Source organism: Dipodomys spectabilis, unplaced genomic scaffold (genome assembly GCF_019054845.1).
Source record: "Dipodomys spectabilis isolate Male_0828 unplaced genomic scaffold, ASM1905484v1 ptg000043l, whole genome shotgun sequence".
NCBI lineage: Eukaryota > Metazoa > Chordata > Mammalia > Rodentia > Heteromyidae > Dipodomys > Dipodomys spectabilis.
In genome coordinates this window covers 26484826-26509316 of record NW_024870720.1, presented here as the reverse complement: position 1 = coordinate 26509316, position 24491 = coordinate 26484826, and the positions used below count along the sequence as shown (strand labels likewise).

At 43.5% G+C, this 24491-nt stretch overlaps 2 protein-coding genes and 1 non-coding gene across 11 annotated transcripts in view; all 3 read right to left on the bottom strand.

The window, feature by feature from the left end:
- The window catches only part of Rufy3 (RUN and FYVE domain containing 3), a 75439-nt gene extending 73322 nt beyond the window's left edge, over positions 1-2117 (bottom strand). For all 9 annotated transcript variants that reach the window (XR_006147231.1, XM_042678120.1, XM_042678121.1 and 6 more), the window contains exon 1: positions 1682-2117. Coding sequence is in view for 8 of the 9 variants with exons in the window: in XM_042678120.1 (XP_042534054.1) it covers positions 1682-1994 (313 nt within the window). In the remaining variant the exon portion in view is untranslated. The remainder of the gene's footprint in view (positions 1-1681) is intronic.
- A 10870-nt stretch (positions 2118-12987) lies between these two features.
- Utp3 (UTP3 small subunit processome component) lies at positions 12988-14647 on the bottom strand. Its single transcript, XM_042678078.1, has one exon. The coding sequence runs from the start codon at positions 14484-14486 to the stop codon at positions 13047-13049; it is 1440 nt and encodes a 479-aa protein (XP_042534012.1). The 5' UTR covers positions 14487-14647; the 3' UTR covers positions 12988-13046.
- Positions 14648-19039: 4392 nt separating this feature from the next.
- On the bottom strand, positions 19040-19104 carry Trnaa-ugc. The gene has a single exon. It is a non-coding gene; the product is annotated as a tRNA-Ala (tRNA).
- Between the last annotated feature and the right edge of the window lie 5387 nt (positions 19105-24491).

Genomic DNA, 24491 nt, shown 5'->3' with positions numbered 1-24491 from the left:
AGAAAGAGAATTTTTTTTGGGGGGGGATGTCGGTTATGGGCCTGAACTCTGGGCCTGGGGCCCTCAGCTTTCAGCTCAAGGCTAGTGCTCTACCGCTTGAGCCACTGCACCTCTTCGGCTTTTTTCTGCTTATGTGGTGCTGAGGAATCGAACCCAGGGCCTCATGCACGGGAGGCAAGCACTCTTACCACGAAGTAGAATTTTCTAAGGAGAGCAAAAAGGTTGTGCTTAAAGCAGAAAGCTGATTCCTTAGAAAATGGAAAGTAGTCAGCCTTGAGTATATCCTTATCTGCCATAGTCTTCTCTGCTATTCAAAAGACTTGTTTCAGCTGTGAGTGAGTTAGAGGCTCACTCCCATTTGGAGATTAGTGCAAAGCACTCCCAAAGACTTCTGTTTTACTAAGCTTCTTAGCCAATGCTCCTCTTGGTCCACTTTCTAGGTCAGCAGTAAAGTGAAGGAACCTTGGACTATGGGCAGCTGAATCCAGGGGCCATTTACTGTTAACCTGACTCAAGGTTTGGACCTCTGTAAGATGACGACTAAGGAACCTGGCTTTTGGTAGATAGGGAATTTGGGTCACTTCATTCCTTTTTTTTTTTTTTTTTAAACTGTTACTAAGGACAGATTACGTGATCATCTGAAAAAAGGGCACCATATTTAATATCACTACAGAGACATATTGAGCATGCTAATCAATCACACAGCCTAGGACATACCCAGCAATGTCTTATCTTTGCCTAGGAGTTGGATCCAAGGCAGAGAAAGCCAAGTCAGAGTTTCCTGGCAGGGCAGAGCAGTGAAAAGATTGGCACTGGCCAGCTTTAAAAGTAGGGGGGTGCGGGGAGGAGCCTCCCCCTCCTCCGCCGCCCCGGGGCAAGTTCCTCACTCTTTCAGAACTCCTTCAGCAAGGTTTCTGGCGTGTACAACCCACTCAGTGTCGCCAGCCACATTTCCATCACACGACATCTTGTCTTTGGAAGCCAGGTCGCGTACTCTTCCAAGAGTCCTCATGCATCCTCCAGCCCGAGGCCCGGCTCAGGGCGCGCGCGGCGAGGCGGATGAGACCCGGCCCGGGGTGGGCTGGGCCGCGCCGCGCCCGGGGACCTCGGGGTGACAGAGGCCTTCCCACGCGGAGGCCGCTTCCGGACAAAAGACCCCACCTTGGGAGGTGCCCTGCCCGAGCCACACTTCCCTCTCCCTCCGTCTCCTCCTGGCTCGGGATTCCCCTTCCCAGGAGAGCGACGGAGCTGTCATTTACTGGAGAAAGCTCGTAAAAATCAATTTCCCGAGCAGAGCGGAGGCCGCCCGGGCGGCGGCGGCGGGGGGGCCCCCACAGCCACACCTACCACCGCCGCCGCCGCCGCGGCTCCCGGCGCACCCCTCTCCCCCGCCCCGAGGGCGGCGCTGAGGGGCGGCCCGGCCCGGGCCTGCGACCCCCCGCGGGCCGCGCGCGACCTCTTCCCCCTCCCCGGCCGAGCACGTGGGGGGCGCGGAGCACGAGCGCCGCGGCCCGAGGGAGGGAGCCCGTGGCCTGGACACGCCACTCGGCACCCGTGCGCCAGTCCGCCCGCCCGGCTCCGAGTCCCGGCGGGAGGCGGAGCTCCGCGGGACCCGTGCCCGGATCCCCGCCGGCGTCCCCGTCTCCCCCCCCCCCCACACACCCCGCGCCCCGCCACTCACGGTGCTTGCCGCCGCCGCTGCCGCCGCTCGGGTAGCTCAGCAGCAGGAAGGGCAGCGGGGAGCCCGGCGACGGCGGCGTCCTCCAGGCGCGCTGTGGCGGCGGCGGCGGGCGCGCCGCGAAGCCCGCGCCTCCATCGCCCGGGTAGAGCAGGAAGAAGGGGGCGGCCGCCGGCGAGCCGGGCTCCGAGTGCCCCGCCTCGCCCTCTCGGGTCGCCGCGCCGGGCGGCTCCTCCGGCCGCCGCTCCCCGCCGCTCGCCAGCTCTCCGCTGCAACTTTCAGCATCCGCGGTGGGCGGCGGCGGGGACTCGGCCATGCTCGGTCCGTCCGCGGCCGCCGCGCCTGGGCTGAGGAGCCGAGGGTCACAGCCAGGAACGGCCACGGATCCCCGTCCCGTCCGGTCCCGGCCGACGTCGCCGCCGCCGCCGCCGCCGCTCAGGTCCCGGCCCGCTGGAGGGACCGCCCCGCCCGACGGCGCGGCCTTCCCAGCGGCCGCCTCCTGCGCCCGCCCCTCCCGCCGGGCCTGGGCCTGCGGCTCGGCTCCCCTAGGGGGCAGCGTCCTCCCCGCCGTCCGCACCTTCCGCGGCCCCGCGCCGGGCGACCCCCCCCCCCGACCCCTCCCTCCCCGCGGGACGCACTGGTGTGCCGGGCCCGGGGTGCTGGAGAGGTGGGAGGCCGGGGCCGGCGGCGTGTTGGGGTGTAACCGCCGGCTCCGGGCAGCCCGGAGGCGCGGGGACACGTGGGGTGGGGAAGGCCGGCGTTGGTGAGGTGGAAAGGGCCTCCCTCCCCGCGCTGTCAACTGTGCCCCTCGCCATTCACAGGCTTCAACGGTTCGCTCGTGGTTTGGACTCCTGAGCACTTCCCACGCCGAGCCGGAGAGGGGTGCGTGGGGTAGAGATCCGGTCTGCTTTGGCTCCGGTTTCCCGGTCTTCCCGGGCGTTGTAAGTGGTATTCATCTATCTGCACTTGGATTCGGGGCCTCGCTGCCGGTGTCGCCCCGGCCGGCTGGCGGGAACCGTGCTCTTCCTGCCGCCTCCTCTCGGAGTGCTTCTGAGATTTCAGCCGTCTCCCACCCCGGCCGGCTGGCCCCCAGGAGCGCATTTGAAGCCAACACGTGTAGGATGGATGACACTTGAATGCTTGCAGATTTCCAGCGTCTGTGTTTTGTTAGTGATTGGCCCTTGTGGCTTTATTTCGGATATTTGATTCAGTGATCACGGACTCAGAATTGCTCAAAGTAACACATTTCTTTCTCAGAGACTCACCAGTTACTACGATTGCTTTCATGGTTGCGCTGGGGAGCAAACCCAGGGTCTGGAGCATGCAAAAGCAAGCTCTCTTCCACGGAACTATATCGTCAGGCCACAGCTATATTTTATGCTGGATTCCTAGCTGATGAGCTTTGTGTATGCGGTGCAAAGTGCTGACACAGAATCTATGTTGAATCAGTTAAAAAAAATCACTGTTGTGTAACATTTTGACCATCTGCTTCCAAGTTAAACTTCTCTGGAAAGCAAAGGAAATCTTTTTGTTATTACTATACTCGAGTAAAACTCCAAATATTATCCCTCACCAAGTAATATCACATGTAATATCAAAAAGGAAAATGTTTATTAAGAAGCTGCCTTCAAGCAACCTTAGAAATTTTATTAGGAGGTTTAAGTTTCTAGCATTCCTCTAACCTGTTGATCCAAGTCCTACTTGAGTAAGTATTTGTCCTCTTTTGTCAAATGATTATATTATTTATTCAGAGATGTTGTGAGAGTTAAAAAACACAAGACTTAAAAAAAAATGGTCCCTCACAGGGTTAATTATTAGATTTCATGGTTTGGACAATTTAAAAACAAACTAGGTTGACAGGTTGGGGGAAGCTTATTACCTCTTTTGAACATCTTGCAATATTTTAACTTTATCATTATCATTATTATTTACAAAGTCTTAGCATGGAGCCTAGGCTGTCATCAAACTTTCATTCATCCTACTGCTGGGATTACAGGTATGCAACATAAGACTGGCTTTATTTTAATCTTTTTGTGAAGGTGTCTAGACAAAATCATTTGCCATTTATGACCGCCGTGGGGCTTGAACAGCTCAAGGCTAGTGCTCTACTTAAGCCACAGTGCCATTTCTGCCTTTTTAAAAAAATTTATTTGGTGCTGAGGAATCGAACCCAGGGCCTCATGTATGCAAGCACTCTACCACTGAGCCACTTTCCCAGCCCCAGACATAGAACTTTAATGCTTATGCTTAACTGTTTATCCATTTTCACATGCAGAAATTCTCAAGGATCATTATGTTCTTGTCAGGCTCCTTTTGCCCAGAATTTGCCCAGACACAGTGGCATACACCTATAATCCTAGTTATAATCCTAGAAGCTAAAGCATGAAGATCACATGAGGTCAGTCTGGTCTACATAGGGAGGGTCCTGTCTACTAAAACAAACCAAAAAGAATTTGAATTTGGCAGCATGAAGATCACATGAGGTCAGTCTGGTCTACATAGGGAGGGTCCTGTCTACTAAAACAAACCAAAAAGAATTTGAATTTGGCAAGAATCTACACTTACCCCATTGTAAGTAGACTATAAGCCAAAATATGAAATGCTACCTAGTTTAGTGCCATCAGCTATCTCCTTTCTTAAGGCCCAGATAGCTATGGAAACATACTATGGAATCTTGTAGCATATTGGGTTACCATGCCCCTCTACTTTGAAAAAGGGTTCTATGTTTTATTATCATTAAGTGGCAGGATAATGAGTAATAGGCTGAACTGCCAGTCGTTTAAAATGTACAGGCACAATGCTTGATAAGTAATGTACTCATTACCTTGCTCATGTAATTGTAAGCCCTCTGTATTGTATTTTCACAATTAAAAAAAATAAAAAGGAACTCAAAAGAAAAAGAAAAAAATGACAGGCAAGGCTATTTGTGAATTCTCTTTAAAGGTACATGGTTTCTAGTTTCTCATGCTTTTAGCTTTTAGATCAATAATATAATTACAGCTACCCATTAGCTCCAGTGACGTAATAGGCTGACTCAGCTATTAAGTAAGCCAAGATTATAAAAAAAAAAAACAACAAGCTTAAACATGCTGTTCCTTCTTGAAAATATAGAGCATCTTCCTGTAATTTTGAAGTGACAAAAACCTAAGCACTATAATTAAGAATCTAGCTCTTCTAATATTCTTGTGAAACAAAATAAGTTGCCTCTTTATATAGTTTTAATTATTCTCATTTTGCCTCTGTTTATCTTTACTGGTATTAGGGCTTGAATTCATGCTTGCTGGGCAGGCACTGTACCATAAGGACCACACCCCAGCCCAGCCATGTTTGGTTTTTAAATACTGTTTTTGTGATTCTGTGTGTGTATATACTGGGACTTAAACTTAGGGCCTGGATATTATCACTTAGCTTTTCTGCTCAAGTCTAGTGCTGTACTAAGTTGCAGCTCCATTTCTGTTTTTTTTTTCAAGGACTTTCCTGCCTAGGCTGGCTTTGAACATTGATCCACAGTTCTCAGCTAGGATTACAGGTATGAGTCACAGCACTCAACTGTCTTTTTGTGATCTTGATAATATTTAATGTATTTTATTACAAGGCTTTTAGATATTAATGTCATAGTTGATACTGTATTTTTTGTATACGTTTTTTCAGTGCCAGGAATCAGCAAGAATAATCACTTGAGAAGGTTATATTCTTTTTCAGGCTGACTCTAAAATAGTAGTTTTCTTGAATAATTTGCTTTACATTGTGTATTACTTGAAAGTCTTATTTGAAAGCAAGGTAGTCAACTTAAGATTTTATGTTAAACATGTTGAACCTGGGTTCTGGTGGTTCATGCCTATAAGCCCATCTATTCAGGAGGTTGAGATCTGAGGATTAAGAATCAAAACCAACTCATGAAGACTTATCGTCAATCAGCCAGCAAAAAGTTGGAAGTGGAACTATAGCTCAAGTGGTAGAGTACCAGCCTTGAATGAAAAAGCCAGGCAAGAGTGCTGAGCCATGAGTTCAAGTTCCAATACCAACAAACACAAAAAGAAAAGCTTACATATTACTTCGACCAGGATTTTTTTCTTTTGGTACCAGTCGTTGGCTTGAACTCAAGGCAGAGCATTGTCTCTGAGCTTTTTTTTTTCTTTCTTTTTCTTGTCGGTCGTGGGGCCTGAACTCTGGGCCTGTGTGCTGTCCCTAAGCTCTTCAGCTCAACACTAGCACTCTACCACTTGAACCATAGCACCACTTCTGGCTTTTTCTGCTTATGTGGTGTTGAGGAATCGAACCCAGGGCCTCATGCATGCAAGGCAAGCACTCTACCACTAAGCCACCTTCCCAGCCCCTCTCTGAGTTTTTTTGCTCATGGCTGGTGCTCTACTAATTGAGCCAGAGCTCTACTTCTGATTCTTTGTTGGTTAATTGGAGATGAACCGCACGAACTCTCTTGCCAGGGCTAGCCTCAAACCATTAAATTGAGAGCTCAATCTCCTGAGTAGTTAGGATTACAAGGATAAACCACTGGTTTCCAGCTTAACTAGGTGTTTGTTTGTTTTTTAAATAAAGATCTACCAAAACAAAGTTATATTCCTTAAATCCTATGAAGTATAATTCAAGAGGACTGACCTCTATGACCTTTACCAAAATTTCAATTTAGTGTTTATTAAAAATGTTAAGCTATTGAACAGCTGCTTTTACTTACCTTTGGACTTTGTCCTGTTTGTTTCAATTCTTATGTTCTCTAAATTCTCTTCTAGATTTCTAATCCATTCTTTAGTCTGTCATTTCTGCCTTAATTTTTCATTTCTTCTTGCCAAAGGCTTCATGGCTGATTTCTCTACTGGTTTAATCCATTCCAGTTCTCTTGCAGTTCCAGAATGAGTACAGAAGTTTACTTGTTTCTTTTTTTGTGCCAGTACTGGGGCTTGAACTCAGGACCTAGGTTCTGTCTCAGCTTTTTGATAAAGGCTAGAGCTCTGTTACTTGAGTCACAGCTGCACTAAGTCTCATGGACTTTCCTAATCCCAATCCTCAGGCATCTGTTTGAGAAGCTAGGATTACTGGGTTAGACACTAGCACCTGGCTGATCTAATGTCATACCATTCCTTTTTTTTTTTTTTCTTTTTCTTCTTTTTTGTTAGCCATGGGGCCTGAACTCTGGGCCTGGGCACTGTCCCTCAGCTCTACCACTTGAACCACAGCGCCACTTCAGTCCTTTTCTGCTTATGTGGTGCTGAGGAATCCATCCCAGGGCCTCATGTATGTAAGGTAAGCACTCTACCACTGAGCCACCTTCTCAGCCCCTCATACCATTTCTTAAAAATCATGGCCTCCACAGAAACAAAGGGTGAACAAATGCAGCAGTGGTAATCTCTAGATACTATGTTAAAATGAACTATACAACCTGTGGGTAGGAATGAGAGGGAAAAATGGAGAAGGGGTTCCACTGCCCAAGAGAAATGTACTCATGGGGCTGGGAAAGTGGTAGAGCACTTGCCTTCCATGCCTGAGGCTCTGGGTTCGATTCCTCAGCACCACATAAGCAAAAAGAAAAAAGCTGTAAGTGGTACTGGGGCTCAAGTGGTAGAGTGCTAGCCTTGAGCTGAAGAGCTGAGGGACAGCACCCAGGCCCAGAGTTCAGGCCCCATGACCAACAAAAAAAAAGAAAAAAAATGTACTCATTACCTCACTTATGTAACTGTAACACCTCACCTAACACATCATCTTTATAGTAACAATTAAAAAAAACCTAAAAATTTTTTTTTGGTCTCTCTATATATGGGATATAACCTGAGCTATTTAACTGCCTAGTAAGGTTTTGATGATCTAGCCCCTTCCTGTCTCATGTTATCTTATTTTGCATCACCTGTTGCCTTCAACTAAACTTTCACACACACTCGTTCCTTCCACCTCTTCCTACCAAGATTTTGCTGACTTTCTCTATTCTACCTAGAGGCTAGAGGGTCATAGCTTTTTTGACATCCAGTAACATCTTTTTAAAGCTTTAGTTGTAGTAGAGCAAACGCTCTACTAACATGTTTTCTTCCAAAGTTGACATACTTGAATTTCTCCATTTTACAATGCACGAATCTTTTCCCCTTCCCACCCTGCCTCCCGCCCTCCTTGAGTCCTCGGACTCTAGTGCTCTACCACTTAAGCCACAGCACAACTTCTGGTTATTTCTGAGAAGTTTACTGAAGATAAGAGTCTAATGGACCTTACTTCCCAGGTTGGCTTCAAATCATGATCCTCACATCTCAGCCTCCTATGTAGCTAGGATTATAGTGAGCCACTAGCTCCTGGTTACAAAATGTATTCCTCTAAATAATTCTCAGTCCCTGCTTCTTTTAAAGATATTATAAAATTTCTTTGATTCCGTGATCATCAGAGATCCTGAATAGAAGTGATGCTGGCAAGCTGGACTGAATATGAACTTTATTTGGCTTTTCAAAAAAAACCCTCATCAGTCTGATCTCATATAATAGTAAACAAGAGGTCACTTAAAGTTAAGAATATTCGATTAAGCCAGCCAGAATTCAAGCCCCACAACTGACCCCCCCAAATTCCATTAAAAAGATAAAAATTTATTAAAAAAAAGAAAAAAGAGACTATTCTAGGCACCAATATGTTATTTTCAGTTTGAATTATTCCCCTCTGTACTCATGTTAAAAATAAACTGTTGCCCTATACATTAACACTATCCAACTAAAGCAGTGCTTTAGGGTAAAGACATTGTGTTTTGTATTTAAAATCTTGGGCTTGAGCAAGTGCAAGAACCTATGGATATTTACAATGTTCTGTCTGCTCTGTTGTATGGGTCTAGGGCTGCCTTTGAGGTTTTGTAGTTTCACAGTAATACATCCTATTCCTTTACATATAGCTTAAATGTTTTAAGCTAATAGTAAACAAAAACCCAGTGTGGATTGTGTTAAAACAGGGACCACTGGGAGTACAACTAGCAGACCAAGTCAAAACATGCTGCATGGAAGACTCTGCACTTCAAACTTAACCAATGGATGCTTAGGTATTTTAGAATGTTTTATGGTAGAACCAAAGAGAAATTAACACAAGAAATTTTAATGGATTAATGATAGTAATTGGCAATTACTGTGGAGCAGAATTTGAACTCAATCTCCCTCTACAGGCCAAACTCCTTACCATTAACCTATGTTTTTCTCTCTTTTGCCAGCCTTTAGGGTTTGAGCTTAGGACCTTGTACTCTCATTTACTTGCCTGCTCAGCTGATGCTCTTGCTACTTGAGCCACACCTCCAGCTTGGTTTTTGCTGGTTGGAGATAGGAGTATCAAAAAACTTCTGAACTGTGATCCTCATATGTCAGGGTCCTGAGTAGCTAGGAATACAAAGATGAGCCATGGGTTCTTGGTATGTTTATTTTTGAAACTTATGTGTCCTTATGTGTAGCTCAGCTAACATCCAATTCCTGACATATAATCTTGCTGCCTCCTGAGTGCTGTAATTACATCCACAGACTACTGCCATGACATACTCACATAAAAAAATTATATACATTTATATAAACATAAATTTAAATATACTAATAAAATATGTAAACTTATATACATACATATTAGTAATGGGTTTGAACTCAGGAGCTAGTGCTTGCTAGGGAGATGCTCTACTATTTAAGCCATATCCTTGCAGTCTTACCAACTCAGGACCCTGAGATCTGAGGATCACAGTTCAGTCTTTTAGGTTCATTTTTCAGATAGGGTTTGCTAAGTATTTTGCCCATGTCATTCTAAACTGACCCTGTGCCTGATTACACAGAAAGGAACCACAGTGCCCAGCTTGTTTGTTGAAATGGGGGTGGGGGGGGTGGGAGGGGGACTAAGGACAGAGGTCTCATCAGCTTTTTGCTTAATCTGGTCTTTCAATAGCCATCTTCCAGATCTCCACTCCTGAGAAGCCAGGATTAGAAGTGTGAACCATTCTGTTCAGCTACATTTTTTTTGTTGTTGTTGTTGGTCGTGGGCCTGAACTCTGGGCCTGGGTGCTATCCTTCAGCAATTCAGCTTAAGGCTAGCACTCTACCACTTGAGCCATAGTGCCACTTCAAGTTTTTCTGCTTATGTGGTGCTGAGGAATCAAACCCAGGGCCTCATGAATGCAAGGCAAGTACTCTACCACTGAGCCACCTTCCTAGCCCCCTCCCCCCCCCACTACATTTTTAATACAAAAGCACTTTATTAGTTTCCTTCGGTTTTTTTTGGGTCCAATCGTGAGCCTGAACTCTGGGCCTGGGCGCTGTCCCTCAGCTCTTCAGCTCAAGGCTAGCGCTCTACCACTTGAGCCACAGCGCCACTTCCACTTTTTTTTTTCTGCTTATGTGGTGCTGAGGAATCGAACCTAGGGCCTCATGCATGGAAGGCAAGTGCTCTACCACTGAGCCACCTTCCCAGCCCAGGTTTTTTTTTAAAGTAGCAGGTTTAAACATTGGATCTTGCACTTGGCTTTGTGTGTCAATACTGGTGTTTGAACTCAGGGCTGTGCCTCCTGCCCAGGGTCTTGTACTTGCTAGCAAGTACTCTCCCTTGATCTCAGCCCTCCAGTCTTGTACTTTTGTAGTGTGCCAAATTTTAATTCACCATATATACCGTTTTACCCTCCACTTTGAAGCAAATATCAAATAATTTAGAACTTATGGTTAATGTAACTACACCAGACATGGTGGTATACATCAGGAGGCTGAGGCTAGACAGAGCTGGAGGCCAGCTTGGGCTACGCAGCAAATGGCCATCTTGAGTCACTGTAACCAGTAACAAAATGGGAATGGATATCTACAAGGATGTAGGGACAAGGTAGGTATAGCTCAATAGGAAGAGGGCTTGCCCAAAGTCCTAGGTTCCATGCCTATATAAGAAAAAAGAAAAAATTTATATGGAGAATTTTTCAGGTTGGCTTAAAATTTTAGCTGAATTGTACAGACCTATCATTCAGTGTTCATCATTGTGCACTGTGATCCCTTACATGTATGATACCCCTTCCTGAATGACAGTTAACTTGTATACTTTTTTAAAACAGGGGTAATCCCAAGACCTTGTGAGTGTCAGGCAAGTGTTAGTCATTGAGTGCATTTTTTTCTGTCTATACTGGAGACTCAGGGCCTACCACTCAAATCATATCCCCATTCCATTTGTCCATTGTTTTCACCTCATAGAACCAGCAAGAACTGCAGCCATTCTTCCATATACCAAATGTTTTGTGATATGTAATAAAAATAACTACCTAATTATTAAGAGTACAAAAATAATTTTCCAGTTTGCTACATATGGACTACTAGGTAGCTTTAAATTTTTCATAAAACTCATTTCCATACAAAAACTAAAGAGACATTTTATATTCCTTACAAATAAAAGTACAGGTTAGAAACTGGCTTAGAGAAATTAGCCCCAAGTAATTAATCAGCCAGGTTGATTGTGAAAGTCACTAATTTATCTAGTATTTTACGTTTTCCGTAACCATTTACATTTTCAGTTGTGAAACAGAAACACGAATCTACTGACCAATTTGTAAAACTGTGACGTTCACATAGTGAGCTATAAAAACTGACCATGCTCATCATTCCTAATTGTCTCAGCACATTGTGTCTTTAAACATTCATTAAAATAAATGAGTTTTTGAAAATGTAAACACTAATCTAGCCACTTCTTTTGGTATTAACTCACATATGACAGAGCCACCTTTTTAAGTTGATAATATAGTACATCACTGTCTGTATTCTATTTCAAAATGACAAAATCAGTATTTATAAAAATGTTGTGAAGCTTCTGAAAGTTATCTAATACAAGCTTAATTTTTCCCATGTTCCTGTGAGATATTTCTTCCTTTAAACATTTTTTCACCACAATAATATATATATATATATATATATTTTTTTTTTTTTTTGCAGGGACTGACATAGAACACCAAAATTTAAATATTAACTTTAGATACTCTTTTTGGACACTATCCCAGATTTTCTCTTATGTGATCCCCTCTCCCAAGTTTAGCATATTAATTTCCTACTGATAATGCAACACTAATTAGGTGATTACTATGTAATACTTAGCAGATATTAGTTCACTTAATCCTCATAATAATCCTACTGAAGACATTAACTAAACATCACCCAGGTAAATAACTCCAAAACATGTGCTTTACCAGAAAGAAATTACAGGGATGGGTTCTGAAGCTACAAAGGCTGGGCTGACATCCTACTAGTCTTTAATAGTTATGAGACCTTGAGAAAATAAATTCTCTTTGCTACCACGTTTCTTCATCCTCAAAAGACATGAACAGAATTTACTACTAGGGTTGTTAAGGAGTAAGAAAATTAGTAAAAATAAGATACTCTTTGGGTTTAGTTCTCAAGCAGGTGTCCCTTACAAAGATACCTTCCCAGAATTTCATTATCTTACTTTTCAATAAACAACCATTCATGGGAAGTGTTTAGCATTAATCTCTGTATTCTTAGCAGGTACAGTACAATATTTAATGAATTAACAGTGACACAGAGAAGACTGATTTTTTCAATAACATTATCCAAATACTTTATGTTTATCAATATTTCCCATTATGAAGACCAGAATAGCTATAAAGAAAAATGTAATTTTTTTAAACCACTTACCAGTTTCAAGAAACTGAGTATGAATAAAAACAGCAATTACTGTAAATTACCATCGGAGGATAAATAGAATTTTTACCTTATTTTCCATATGAAGGACTATTAGAAAGTATTTATAAATTGCAATTAAGGTCTATAATTTTCCCTTTCCACTTTTAACCAAAGTTCCACAATCTCATAGGCTATCCTACAAATAAGGCCATTGTTAATGGTTTCTTTTCTTTTTTTTTTTTGGGGGGGGGGGTCTGGTCGTGGGGCCTGAACTCTGGGCGTGGGTGCTGTCCCTCAGTTCTTCAGCTCAAGGCTAGCGCTCTACCACTTGAGCCACAGCACCACTTCCGGCTTTCTTTTTGCTTATATGGTGCTGAGGAATCGAACCCAGGGTGCCTCAGGCATCCAAGGCAAGCGCTCTACCACTGAGCCACCTTCCCAGCCCTGGTTTACTTTCTTGATGAGAAACATTTTATGTGTTGTAATTCTATTAATTACTTTGGGAATTTTCTCAGGCTAACATGACAAAATATTGAAGAGCTTTTCAGACACCATGGCTTTTTCTAAGCATATTCTTACTGCTCCCCCAATTTAGTGTGACCTTAAATTAAAAAGCAAATAAAGCAATAACCCAAATTTCTGTTAACAAAAATTTTAAAACTTCAGATTATTAGGTTTAGATTATATATATTAACACAATCATTTTGGTTAAAAATAAAAAATTTATTATTCTAAAACAGTCAAAACTTTAAACAAAATTTTTACTTAAGCTTAATGCTCTTTTTAACTCCAGCACGGATGCCAGACAATTCCCCACTATAACGCTGTTCTTCTTTGCGAACTTCACGAACCTGGCCCCTTCTTCGAATTTTCGCTCTTCTGAACTTCTCCCTGTGTTTTACTCTGGGATTGCGATCAATCTTCTTTCTCCTAGGTGTAAGTCCCCTATTTTTAGCAATCTGATAGGTAATAGCTCTCTTTGCATTTTGATCTTCGAGAGCCTGTTCTTCGGCACTACTTTCTTCTTTCTTTCTCTTCAACTTTTGTCGGTCTTCCATCTCTTTATAGTGCTTCAACGCAGCTTCATTAAAATCAGAATCATCAGAAACATCTGCAGTAGAAACAGCCTCCGTCTGGGAAACAGACTTCTTTGACTTGGCCACTGTGAATTTTTCTTTTTGCTTCAATTCTTTCTTTACAGCATCATCCTCACCTGTGAGTAGATGACGAATTTCAGAGGACAGCTTCTGATCCACTACGGAGAGCTTGTTGATGAGATTTCGGTAGGTAACAAGCCGTTCTATGACAGGATGTCCTTCAGCAGGGATTCTCCTAGCTTTTAGAATCAAATAAAAACTGATATTGGAGCAATAGTTCAAGTAGAGATTATATTTGGTCTTAAGGTACTGGCTTCCTTTTCCGGGTGGGATGATACCTTGCTCCACCAAACCTAACAGTGGCTCTAACTCATCCTTCACTTCTGTCAACTTAACCTTCAGGTCTTCTATTAGTTCCAAGAGCTCCGGTGATTCCTTTCGCAACATTTTCAGCTTTTCTTTCACTGAGACTTTTGCCAAATCCTTCACCACCCGCGTCTCGGCCTCATCTACGCGAGGCACTGGTTTTGCAAAAGCTTCCACCCAAGCAACGCCAAAGTCATCTTCCTGCAGGGCTTGAGCTAGGCGCCGCTGAATTACTTGCGCCTCTTCCTCTTCCTCTCTCTCCTCCTCCTCAACTTCTTGTTGGCTCTGCCGGCCTCGGGATTTGGAACCGTAGTCTGTGTCGTAATACAGTTTTTTCCTTTGACCCCAGGACAAACTGGGATCCACAGAAGCCTCAGCCTCACTCTGCACCGAACTCCCGCCATCATCATCATCATCATCATCATCGTCTCCATCCTCCTCGTCCCCCGTACTCTCGCCATCTCGGTCGTCGTCATCATCAACATCTAGGGCTAGCACCTCCTCCTCCTCCTCGCCATCCTCCTCGTCCCCACTGTCTACTTCGGCCCAGCCCTTCGCCAAGGCCGCCCGGGATCGTGCCTCGTGGAAGTCGTCTACCTGATCTTGGTAGTAACTGGCGCTCCCGGGTGAGGGCGGCAACCCCGCGTCGTCTTCATTTTCCTCCCCGACGTGGCCACCGGCCCGCGACTGCACGGACGCCCACTGGGCCGCTCCACGCCGCCGGGATTTCTTCCCCATGGCGCGCACACCGTCGCAGGCTTTACTCCCGCCACCTCTGACCACGGCCCGCGAGCCACGCGCCTCCGCGACAAGTCACGTCCAACAGTCCTCCGCCGGCCACGCGAGCTCGCCGGCACGCCAGCCGTCCCCGGCGAAAACCTCCGCTTCCTTCCGGCCCCCAGGATGCTCTTCGCGTGGCGCGCGGGCCACCACTTCCGCTCGGCCCCGCAGGCCTTAGCCGGGGGGGGGGGGGGGGGGGGGGGCGTTGCGGAGCGGGGAGATGGGCGGGGAGTTCCTTCAGAGCCGCTGTAAAATCTTTCCGGGTAGAAACAAATTGCGACAATTCCGTTCCGCGGCGAGACTCTCGCGAGCCTGCGCGTGGCGAAGGGCGAGAACTGCGGGGCTGCAGCGAGGCGCGTTCGCCGGGGCCAGTAGAGGGCGCCGCACGCCCGTGCTCTGACGGGCCCCGCGGGCCGCGCGGTCACTGGATCCCGAGAGGGGCGGGAGCGTCCTGCGCGGGGTTGGTTTTCTCTCTTCATCCGTGTAGAAGTTAACGTTCGGTATGCTTTCTTTCATTTCCCCACACCGACAGCGAACGCACCCACGTTTCCGGTCACCACAGCCCGAGGCCGGCGGCGGCCGCGGAGCCGGGGTCCCGGGCGAGCCCTGCGGGGCCCCGAGCCGAGGCGGAGCCTCTCCCCCCCGCGGACCTCGGGGGTCGGTGGGCTCCACCCTCGGGGGAAAGGGAAGAGGTACCGCGATTTCCTTCGGGTGGGAACTGGGGGACGGACTCCGCCCCGGGGTGGGTGGAAGGGAACCTCGTGTGCTTCCAGCACTGAGGAGAGCCACGCGTGTGCCGGGCGCAGTGCCGGAGACCCCGAGGGAGGCCGCGAGACCAAAGCAGATCCCCCCCCCCCCACCCCCGGGGAGCCTGTGGTCAGCGGGATCCTGTCACCTTAGCACCGGGTTAAGTTCGTGAGCACGGAAGGACGCGTGTGGGATCCCGGCTTGGCGGCTGTAGTCTGGGCGCCAGCCCACGGGCCCCCCCCACCCGCAGGGAAGCCTAGCGAACGCGAGGCCAGTACTCGCGCACGAACACGGAGCATTGGTTTCGTTTAAGACACCTTCGTCCCGAAGCATAGAACAAGTTTACTTCACTTACACGTATTGTATTAGATGATGGTAATTTGTAGAAATCCATTAAATGCCAACGATGCATTTCATGCGAACAAAACAACAACGGGTTTAGCCTTGAATCCTAGCTACTCTGGAGGCTGAAGTTTGAAGATGGAAGCTGGAAGCCAGCAGAAGCAGGAGAGAGCAGAAGAGTCCGTGAGACTCTTAAATTCAACTGCCCCCAAAGCCGGAAGTGGAGCTGTGGTAGGCCATTAGCCTTGAGCAAAACAGCTCAGGGACAGTTCCCTGAGCTATTTTTCTAGTTCAGCTAAATTCATTCATTGATCAGAGGAAATTTAGCCACATTGTTCTTCCCAAGATGTCATTAAACAGAAATGTTAAGAGAGGCTGGGAGGGTAGCTCAGTGGTAGCCTTGCATGCATGTAGGCCCTGGGTTTGATTCCTCAGCAACCAAGTAAGCAGAAAAAGCCAGAAGTGGCGCTGTAGCTCAAGTGGTAGAGCGCTAGTCTTGAGCTGAAGAGCTGAGGGACAGCACCCAGGCTCAGAGTTCAGGCCCCACGACCAGCAAAAAAAAAAAAAAAAAAGAGAAAGCTTCATTGCTGGATTTAAATTTTAATCCCTAAATTTTAAAATTTTAATCCCTAACCGAGATAAGGCACAGCATGGGTTTTAGCAGTTAAAGCTGAATTGTCATCCCCTTAGACTGTATTGATGCAGTGTCCTGGATTAGCACCTGTAAACATGCCCTCCTCACCAAACACAGAATATATATAATACTAACTCATATGTGTAAAACATGGTATGGTTCACAAAGCAGTCCTAGTATATTATTTAGTGTGGAGATAAGGCAGGTATTTTTATGATACAAATTTTTATGATTATTTTAAAGGTTAAATTTTATTAAGTAGAAAATACATTTAGTGTTGAATTCTAATCTTTTGGAATTCTTCAATTTTTTTTTTTAGGATTCTTCATAATAAGGAACAATTTAGCAGTCAGTTCTTCAGTTCTAGCAGTTCCATTATACTTTTCCTAACCAAAATGGAATTATTTACAAGTCAGGATTTCTTAATTGAAAGTTTGTATTTTTGAAAGTCTGTTAATGGATTTATTAATAAGCTTATGCCAATTAAAAACGAAAATATTAGCTGGGTACTAGGAGCTCATGCCTGTAATCCTAGCTACTGAAGAGTCAGATCTGAGAATCTTGGTTTGAAGCCAGGCAACAAAGTCTGTGAGACTTTTTTTTTTGTCAGTGGGGTCTGAACTCTGGGCTGGGCACTGTCCCTCAGCTCTTCAGCTCATGGCTAGCACTCTACCACTTGAGCCACAGCACCACTACCAGCTTTTTCTGTTTGTGTGGTGCTGAGGAATTGAACCCAGGGCCTCACACATGGGAGGCAAGCATTCTACCACTGAGCCACCTTTCCAGCCCTCTGTGAGACTCTTATCTCCACTACCAAATAAGCCAGAAATGGAGTTGTAGCTCAAGTGGTAGAGTGCTAGGCTTAAACAAAAAGAAGCTCAAGGACAGCCCCAGGCCCTGAGCTCAAGCCCCAAGACTGGCACAAAACAAACAAAGCACCAAGTCCTCAGAGAAAATGAAAAAATATATATTTGGCATTTAGCTACTATTTGTGGCAAGTACAATTTACCATTGTCTTGAACATTACATTATTGTGATGTCTGACTCAAGAGTTAGCAAACTAAACATAATGAGAACAAGTTTTGTTTTTCCCTGCTTTAATCTGTCTAGGGGATTTTCTTTGTGTGAAAATTAGGGTTCTGTGAGCATGTGTTCTAGGTGTTGAAAGTATTGTTCCGTCAGATTTGTTTAAATTCATCTCTGTTTCTTCCTGGAAACAAAATCATTAATGATAGACAACACTGAGAGGTGTACTAGGTTCTGACACAAATTTTTATTTGGAGACAGAGTCTCACTGTGTAGGCCAACCTGCCTTGAACTTGTGGTCCTTCTACTTCAACATCCTGAGTGCTACATATTTTTTTTTTTGCAGTTGGTGTTCTTGAACTCAGGGCCTGGGCATTGTCCTTGAGCTCTTTTGATCAAGGCTAGCTCTACCACTTTGAGCCACAGCTCCACTTCCAGTTTTTGAGAGATAAGAGAGATAAGAGTCTCTCAGGCTAGCTTCAAACTGGGATCCTCTGATCTGAACCTCCTGAATAGCTAGAATTCAGGCCTGAGCCACCAGTGCCTGGCCTGAGTGCTATAATTACAGTCTTGTGCCGCCACACTCAGAAGCACAGGTTTTTAAAATTCAAATTACTTAGCAATATTTAATGCTCAATTAATGAAATATTTAATGTTCAGTTTGTGAACAATAAGCTAATAGTTGAATGCATACTACCTCGTATATTCATATTACTGATGAGCAGGGTACTGGTGGCTCACACTTATAATCCTAACTACTCAGGAGGCTGAGATCTGAGGATTGTGCTTCAAAGCTAGCCTGGGCAGGAAAGATTCTTATCTCAGATTAAACAGGAGAAAACCAAAAGTGGTGCTGTGGCTCAAGTGGTACAGTGCTCACCTTGAGCTGAAGAGCTCAGGGACAGTGCCCAGGCCCAGAGTTCACGCCCCATGACCGACAAAAAAAAAAAAAGTAGTGTTTCTTTCCTTTTAAATCCTTAGTTGAGGTAGTACTAGTAAAAATAGTAATTTGATAGACTAATACTAAGAAAATGTGTTCTTGTCTACCATCTTAATGTAATATAATCACAAAAGTAGAGTACTTTATGGTGCAAGAAGGACTATTTTTAGGTGTAAGACAGAAAATGGAAGAGGCAAAGCAGTTTCCATGTGCTTTCATTTTTGATGGAAATAGGTGTCATTTCTGCTGTCAGAAACCACTTACTCTGAGACCAACCAGTAATAGATTCTTTTTGCAAATGAGGTATCTATTTTTCCTTTTTCGTTTTTGTTTTTTGCAGACAAGGTATCTATTTTAACTCACAAAATCCTAGAAGAGATTTGGAAGTATGTGATAAAATATTGTAATTTTATGTTTGTATTTTGAAAGTCTTTGGTTGTCTTTGATTTGTCTTACAGAATGAAGGATTTAATGAAATTGTACTGTTTTCTCTTCCAAAAAATGCTTATCTAACAAATAACTAGAAAATTTACAAATATAATTACTTGTTTGTTCTAATAAATGGTAATTATAACTTTATTGGTAAAATTAGTTTTTCTTTTAGAGCCATATAACTGCTTGTTGAACTCAAGTCTCATTCTAAGGTTGTTGTTTTTCTCAACTACTGGTTACACTGTTTTTTTGTTTTTTGTTTTTTTGGGTCCAGTCGTAGGGCCTGAACTCTGGGCCTGGGCGCTGTCCTTCAGCTCTTCTTCAGCTCAAGGCTAGCGCTCTACCACTTAAGCTACAGTGCCACTTCCGGCTTTTTTCTTTTTGCTTATGTGGTGCTGAGGAATCGAACTCAGGGCCTCTTGCATGCAAGGCAAGCACTCTACCACTGAGCCACCTTCCCAGCCCCTACACTGTTTTTTTTATCTATATTTATCACTAATGAAAAACTTGAGGTCCACAGATACATGAGTCTGCTGCAGTGTGTACTGGAAAAACTTGAGCCCTCAGACTTATAGCCTAACATTATTCAGAGACATAGTATGAATTTTAAACGACATGACATTTAAAAAAGTGAATAAGGGATATCAAAGCATAATTTGAGATATTATTCAAGATTGGTTTGTTGTCCTTTATTAATTTTGGAAAGGTTTAATTTTTTTTTTTTTTGTGGCAGTCCTAGGGCTTGAACTCAGGCCTCACATTCGTGTTTAGTTTATTTACTGTATCACTTGAGCCACACCTGTACTTCTTGCTTTTTGCTGGTTAGTTGGAGATAAAAAGTTTCTCAGATTTGTCTACCTTGGCTGGCTTTGAACTGTATTCCTCAGATATCAGCCTTCTGATAAAATTAAGGACATGGGCCATTGGTGCCCATGGTATATCTTTTCAGTTATATCTTATCAGTTATATCTTCAGGTATATCTTTTCAGTTATATCTGATACTTTTATTTTTCTTTTGGTGCTAGTTCTGGGGCTTGAACTCAGTGCCTGCCCACTGTCCTACAGCTTTTTTGCTCAGGGCTAGCACTTAAGCACTTAAGCCACAGCTCCATTTCTGACTTTTTTGCTGATTAATTAGAGGTCAGAGTTTCAAGGACTTTCCTGCCTTGGCTAGCTTTGAACCGTGATCCTCTGATCTCAGCCTCCTGGGTAACTAGGATTATAGGCATGAACTACTGATGCCAAGCCTATCTCCAATACTTCAAAAATAATTCAAATGTGTTCATATGCACTTATACTTTCTCCTTATTGTTAAAGAAAATAGACTTAGTATGCCAATTACATGTGATGTAAACATTCTGAATAGAAGAACAAGAAAAATGTATTTTCATCTATTTTTCCAGATAAATCTTCATAGTGCCCCCACCTTTTGGCTGGTGATCTCATTCATAGTAAATATGCATACTACTTAGCTATGCTTCCTGTCTCATCCATGCTAAACATGCATTCTACTACTTAACTGTACTTTTTTTTTTTTTTTTTTTTTTTGTCGGTCGTGGGGCTTGAACTCTGGGCCTGGGCGCTGTCCCTCAGCTCTTCAGCTCAAGGCGAGCGCTCTACCACTTGAGCTACAGCGCCACTTCCGGTTTTCTGGTGGTTTATTGGAGATAGGAGTCTCACGGTCTCTCCTGCCCGGGCTGGCTTTGAACCGCGATCCTCAGATCTCAGCCTCCTGAGTAGCTAGGATTACAGGTGTGAGCCACCGGCGCCCGGCTTAACTGTACTTCTTGCCTCACAGCTCGTGTGTGTGTGTGTGTGTGTGTGTGTGTGTGTGTGTGTGTGTGTGTGTGCGCGCGCGCTGGAGATTGTACTCAGGAACTCACATTCTGTTTAGCTTTTTTGCTGAGGGCTGGCATGCTATCATTTGAGCCACACTTCCACTAAAGGTTTTTTCCCTTAATTAAAAAAATTTTTTTCAAGTAATTGTACAAAAGAGATGCCATATAACAAAGCAGTTTTGAATAATGTATCTTGATCAGTGTCACTCCCTTCAACATTTTCATCCCTCTTCCGTTACTTTTCTTAATTTTGTGGTATATACAATGTAGTCTTCCTCTTGCCCCTCTTCACTCACACTTCTGGCTTTTTTGCTGGTTAATTGGAGGTTAAGATTATTCTTTTGGATTTGTCTGCCTGGGTAGGCTTTGAACTTGGATTCTCATATCTCAACCACCTGAATAGCTAGGATTACAGGTGTGAGATACTAGCACACAACTTCAGATCATTTTTCCTTTTTTTTTTTGGTCACTCCTGGGGCTTGAACTCAGGGCCTGGGCAAGGCTAGCACTCTACCACTTGAGCCACAGAGCCACTTCGGCTTTTTCTGCTTATATGGTGCTGAGGAATTGAACCCAGGGCAAGCACTACCACTGAGCCACCTTCCCAGCCTTTTTACATCCCATTTGATAGTACTTTCTGATCCCTTCTCTGCATCTAGAAAGCATTTTCTATAGGAGAGAAATTATATACTTAGGAAAAAAAGATGTAAAAGCAAATATGCCAATTCATGTAAAATGGTATGTGGAGATATAAAGTATATTTACTAGCAATTTATTTATTGTCAGTTGTAAACTCTGAACTCTGAACTTCGGCTTTTTCTGCTTATGTGGTTCTGAGGAATTGAACTCAGGGCTTCATATATGCAAGGCAACACTCTACCACTGAGCCACCTTCCAAGCCCCATACTAACAATTATTATGAAAGCAATTGAATGAACAGAATGGGATATCATAAATTAAAGACTTACAGAACTAGTATTAAAGATTTTAGGATTTTGATAAAAATTGGTTGGAAAGATAAAGAAATTTGTAGTAAGAAAAAAAGATAGCATAGAAATGATTCAGAAACAGGAATTAGCAAACCATATAGTACAGAAAAAGGAGAGCAGACATTTGTAGCAGAAGTTTTTTTTCTCAAAATAGATTAGAAATTTTCAGAAAGAAGAGACCCAGAGTAGTAATTCATAAGATGAAAGGAAAATGTTATTTTTTTAGTAGTTTCTTAGGAACTTTATCATTGTGAGTCTAGGGAAATAATCATAAAATATAAGCTTTTTTTCAAATGTTTTTGGAAGTAGGCCATTTACAAATTAGAATGAACAGTACTTGTGTGGTTGAGAGTGAGCTTTGTTTGATGTCATGCAGCTGACATGTAGTATCTCAAATAGCAGTTCTATGAAAAGCCACTGCAGGTGCAAGTTTATTTAAAAACGGACCACTGCACAGGTGCAATTCTCCTTATAAACATTTAACCACAAATAGTGCTGTAAAAATCTTGTGGAAATCTGTTGGAAAACAATTTGTTTTTTGTCTTAATTTTTTAATTTTTAGCAAGAATTGTGCTTTCTTTTTTATTGTGAATTCTTTTTCAATTTGTTTTTTGCCTCCTGGTATCTAAATATAAACGTTACAAATACCATGATTGAGTAATGGTCAATATTGCAATGCTTATATACAGAGATGAAAATGTTTGGGCCTAAAAATGCCAATTAAAAGAAATTTCCCCAGACAGATATGACTTTTGTTGCTATGAGAATTCAAATGGGCTGGGTTCGTTTAAGTTCCACTTTTAGCTTTAGAATCACAAGATTGATTCTAAAACTCAAATGTTAAACTTGTACAATTTAAATATGTAGAAGTACATGGTATCATCTACTATTACTATAGTTTTCACTGTGTTGCATCTTTAGGGTTTTTTTTCCTTACTGCTTATTTGTGCGGCCATACTCTTTCCCAACTCGTGTTTTGTACTTACTTGCTGTTTCATTTCTTGGAATAATGTTTTTCTGACTCTGCTAAACAGGATAATGTTCCCCTCACAGACCCCAGAACTGTGACTATGTTATCTGTCACATAGCAAAAACAACTTTTAGATATGATTAATTGATAACCCTAGACTATCTGAATATGCCCAATACAAGTACACCAGACCTTAAAATTAGCAGAGAACCTTTACTAGCCAGAATAAGCAGAGTTTAGAGAAATGGGAAAGGTGGGAATGATTTCACCCGCCATTATTTTCTTTGATGGTGAAAGAGGTTATCACCGGAAATGTTGTTAGGCTCTGAAGCTGAGAATTTCTGACTGCCAGCAAGAAAATAGGGCTTTACAATGTCAAGACTCAAGAACTGAATCCTCCCATCTACTTTAGTGAGCTCAGAAGTAGTTTTCTTTTAAAATCTTAAGAACTCAAGAACTGGGACTATAGCTTAGTGATAGAATTTCCCAGCTAGCATGAAGCCCTGGAGTTAACCCCCAGAATGAGGGGGTAAGGGGTTAGGGAGAGAAAAGGTTAGAGCCTTGGTTAGCTGACACCTTTTTTCCTACATTGCAAAACTGGAGTAGACCAGTTAGCCTTGCCTAACCAGATTTCTGACTTAATAGAATGCTGGTGGTGAGTTGTACTCAGTTTTGGTCATTTATTATGCCAGCATAGATGCCTTTTTTGTTTCTGTGTTATCCTAGATTGTCTTCTTTAGAGAGCCCTTTCTTTTTTTTTAATTTATTTTTTATTTATTTATTTTTTATTGTGAGAATACTGTATAGAGGAGTTACAATTACATGGGCAAGATAACAAGTACATTTTTTATCAAGCATTGTTGCCTCCTCTTTGTTTCCCCTTCCCATACTTGCCCCACCCCCTCCCACCTGATCCTCCCCTCCCCCAACCAAAGTTGTAAAGTTCATATTTCGACATAACGACTTGTACATCTCATTGTTGCAGTGGGTCCACCTGTATCCCTATTTAAACGATTTGTTTTTGCCCTTCCCCTTCATAAATTATACCAACATCAAATACAGTGAAAGCAGGGGTTATACCGTGGGGGAGGGACATACAAAGCAACATAGAAATCATCTTATAGACTTGTAAAAAATTATATTAAGTGAAGTAAGCCAGGCCCAAAGAAACATAGGTCCCGGGGCTGGGAAGGTGGCTCAGTGGTAGAGCGCTTGCCTTGCATGCTCGAGGCCCTGGGTTCGATTCCTCAGCACCACATAAGCAAAAAGAAAAACGCCAGAAGTGGCGCTGTGGCTCAAGTGGTAGAGCACTTGCCTTGAGCTGAAGAGCTGAGGGACAGCGCCCAGGCCCAGAGTTCAGGCCCCACGACCGGACCCAAAAAAAAAAAAGAAAAAGAAACATAGGTCCCATGGTTCCCTTATTTGCAATAACTAGTATATGTCTGAGTCAAGCAGAAAAGGTCAGATAAGGTGATGTCAGGGGAATGAGCCCAAGATAAGTATTCAAATGTTTTTTTTTTTTTCTTTCATGCAATTGTTTCTGGAGAGCCCTTTCTCAAATATGTTCTAGACTATCCCAACCCTATTGTACACATTCTCTTCATGTTACTTTAAAAATATTTATTAATTATTATTAAGTACTTGTACAAAGGGTTTTAGTTCCAGAAGTCAGGTTGTGAATATAATGCATCTTGTTCAATATTACTCTTTTCATTATTCCTCCCTTCTTTCCCCATTCATCCCTTCCCTCAAGTTACATAGTTCAATTTTTATATAGCATACATTGAATATAATGAATATATTTGGTCACCCTCCCTCCATTCATGTACTTTCTTTCTTTTGTTCATTAATTACAAAGTGTGATTTTATTTTATTTTTGTCATCAGTCATGGGACTTGAACTCAGGGCCTAGGCATTGTCCCTGAGGTTTTTCAATCAAGGCCAACACTCTACCACTTGGAGCCATAGCACTTCTTCTGGTATTCTGGTGGTTAACTGGAGATGAAAGTCTCATGAACTTTGCTATGTGAGCTGAGTTTAAACTG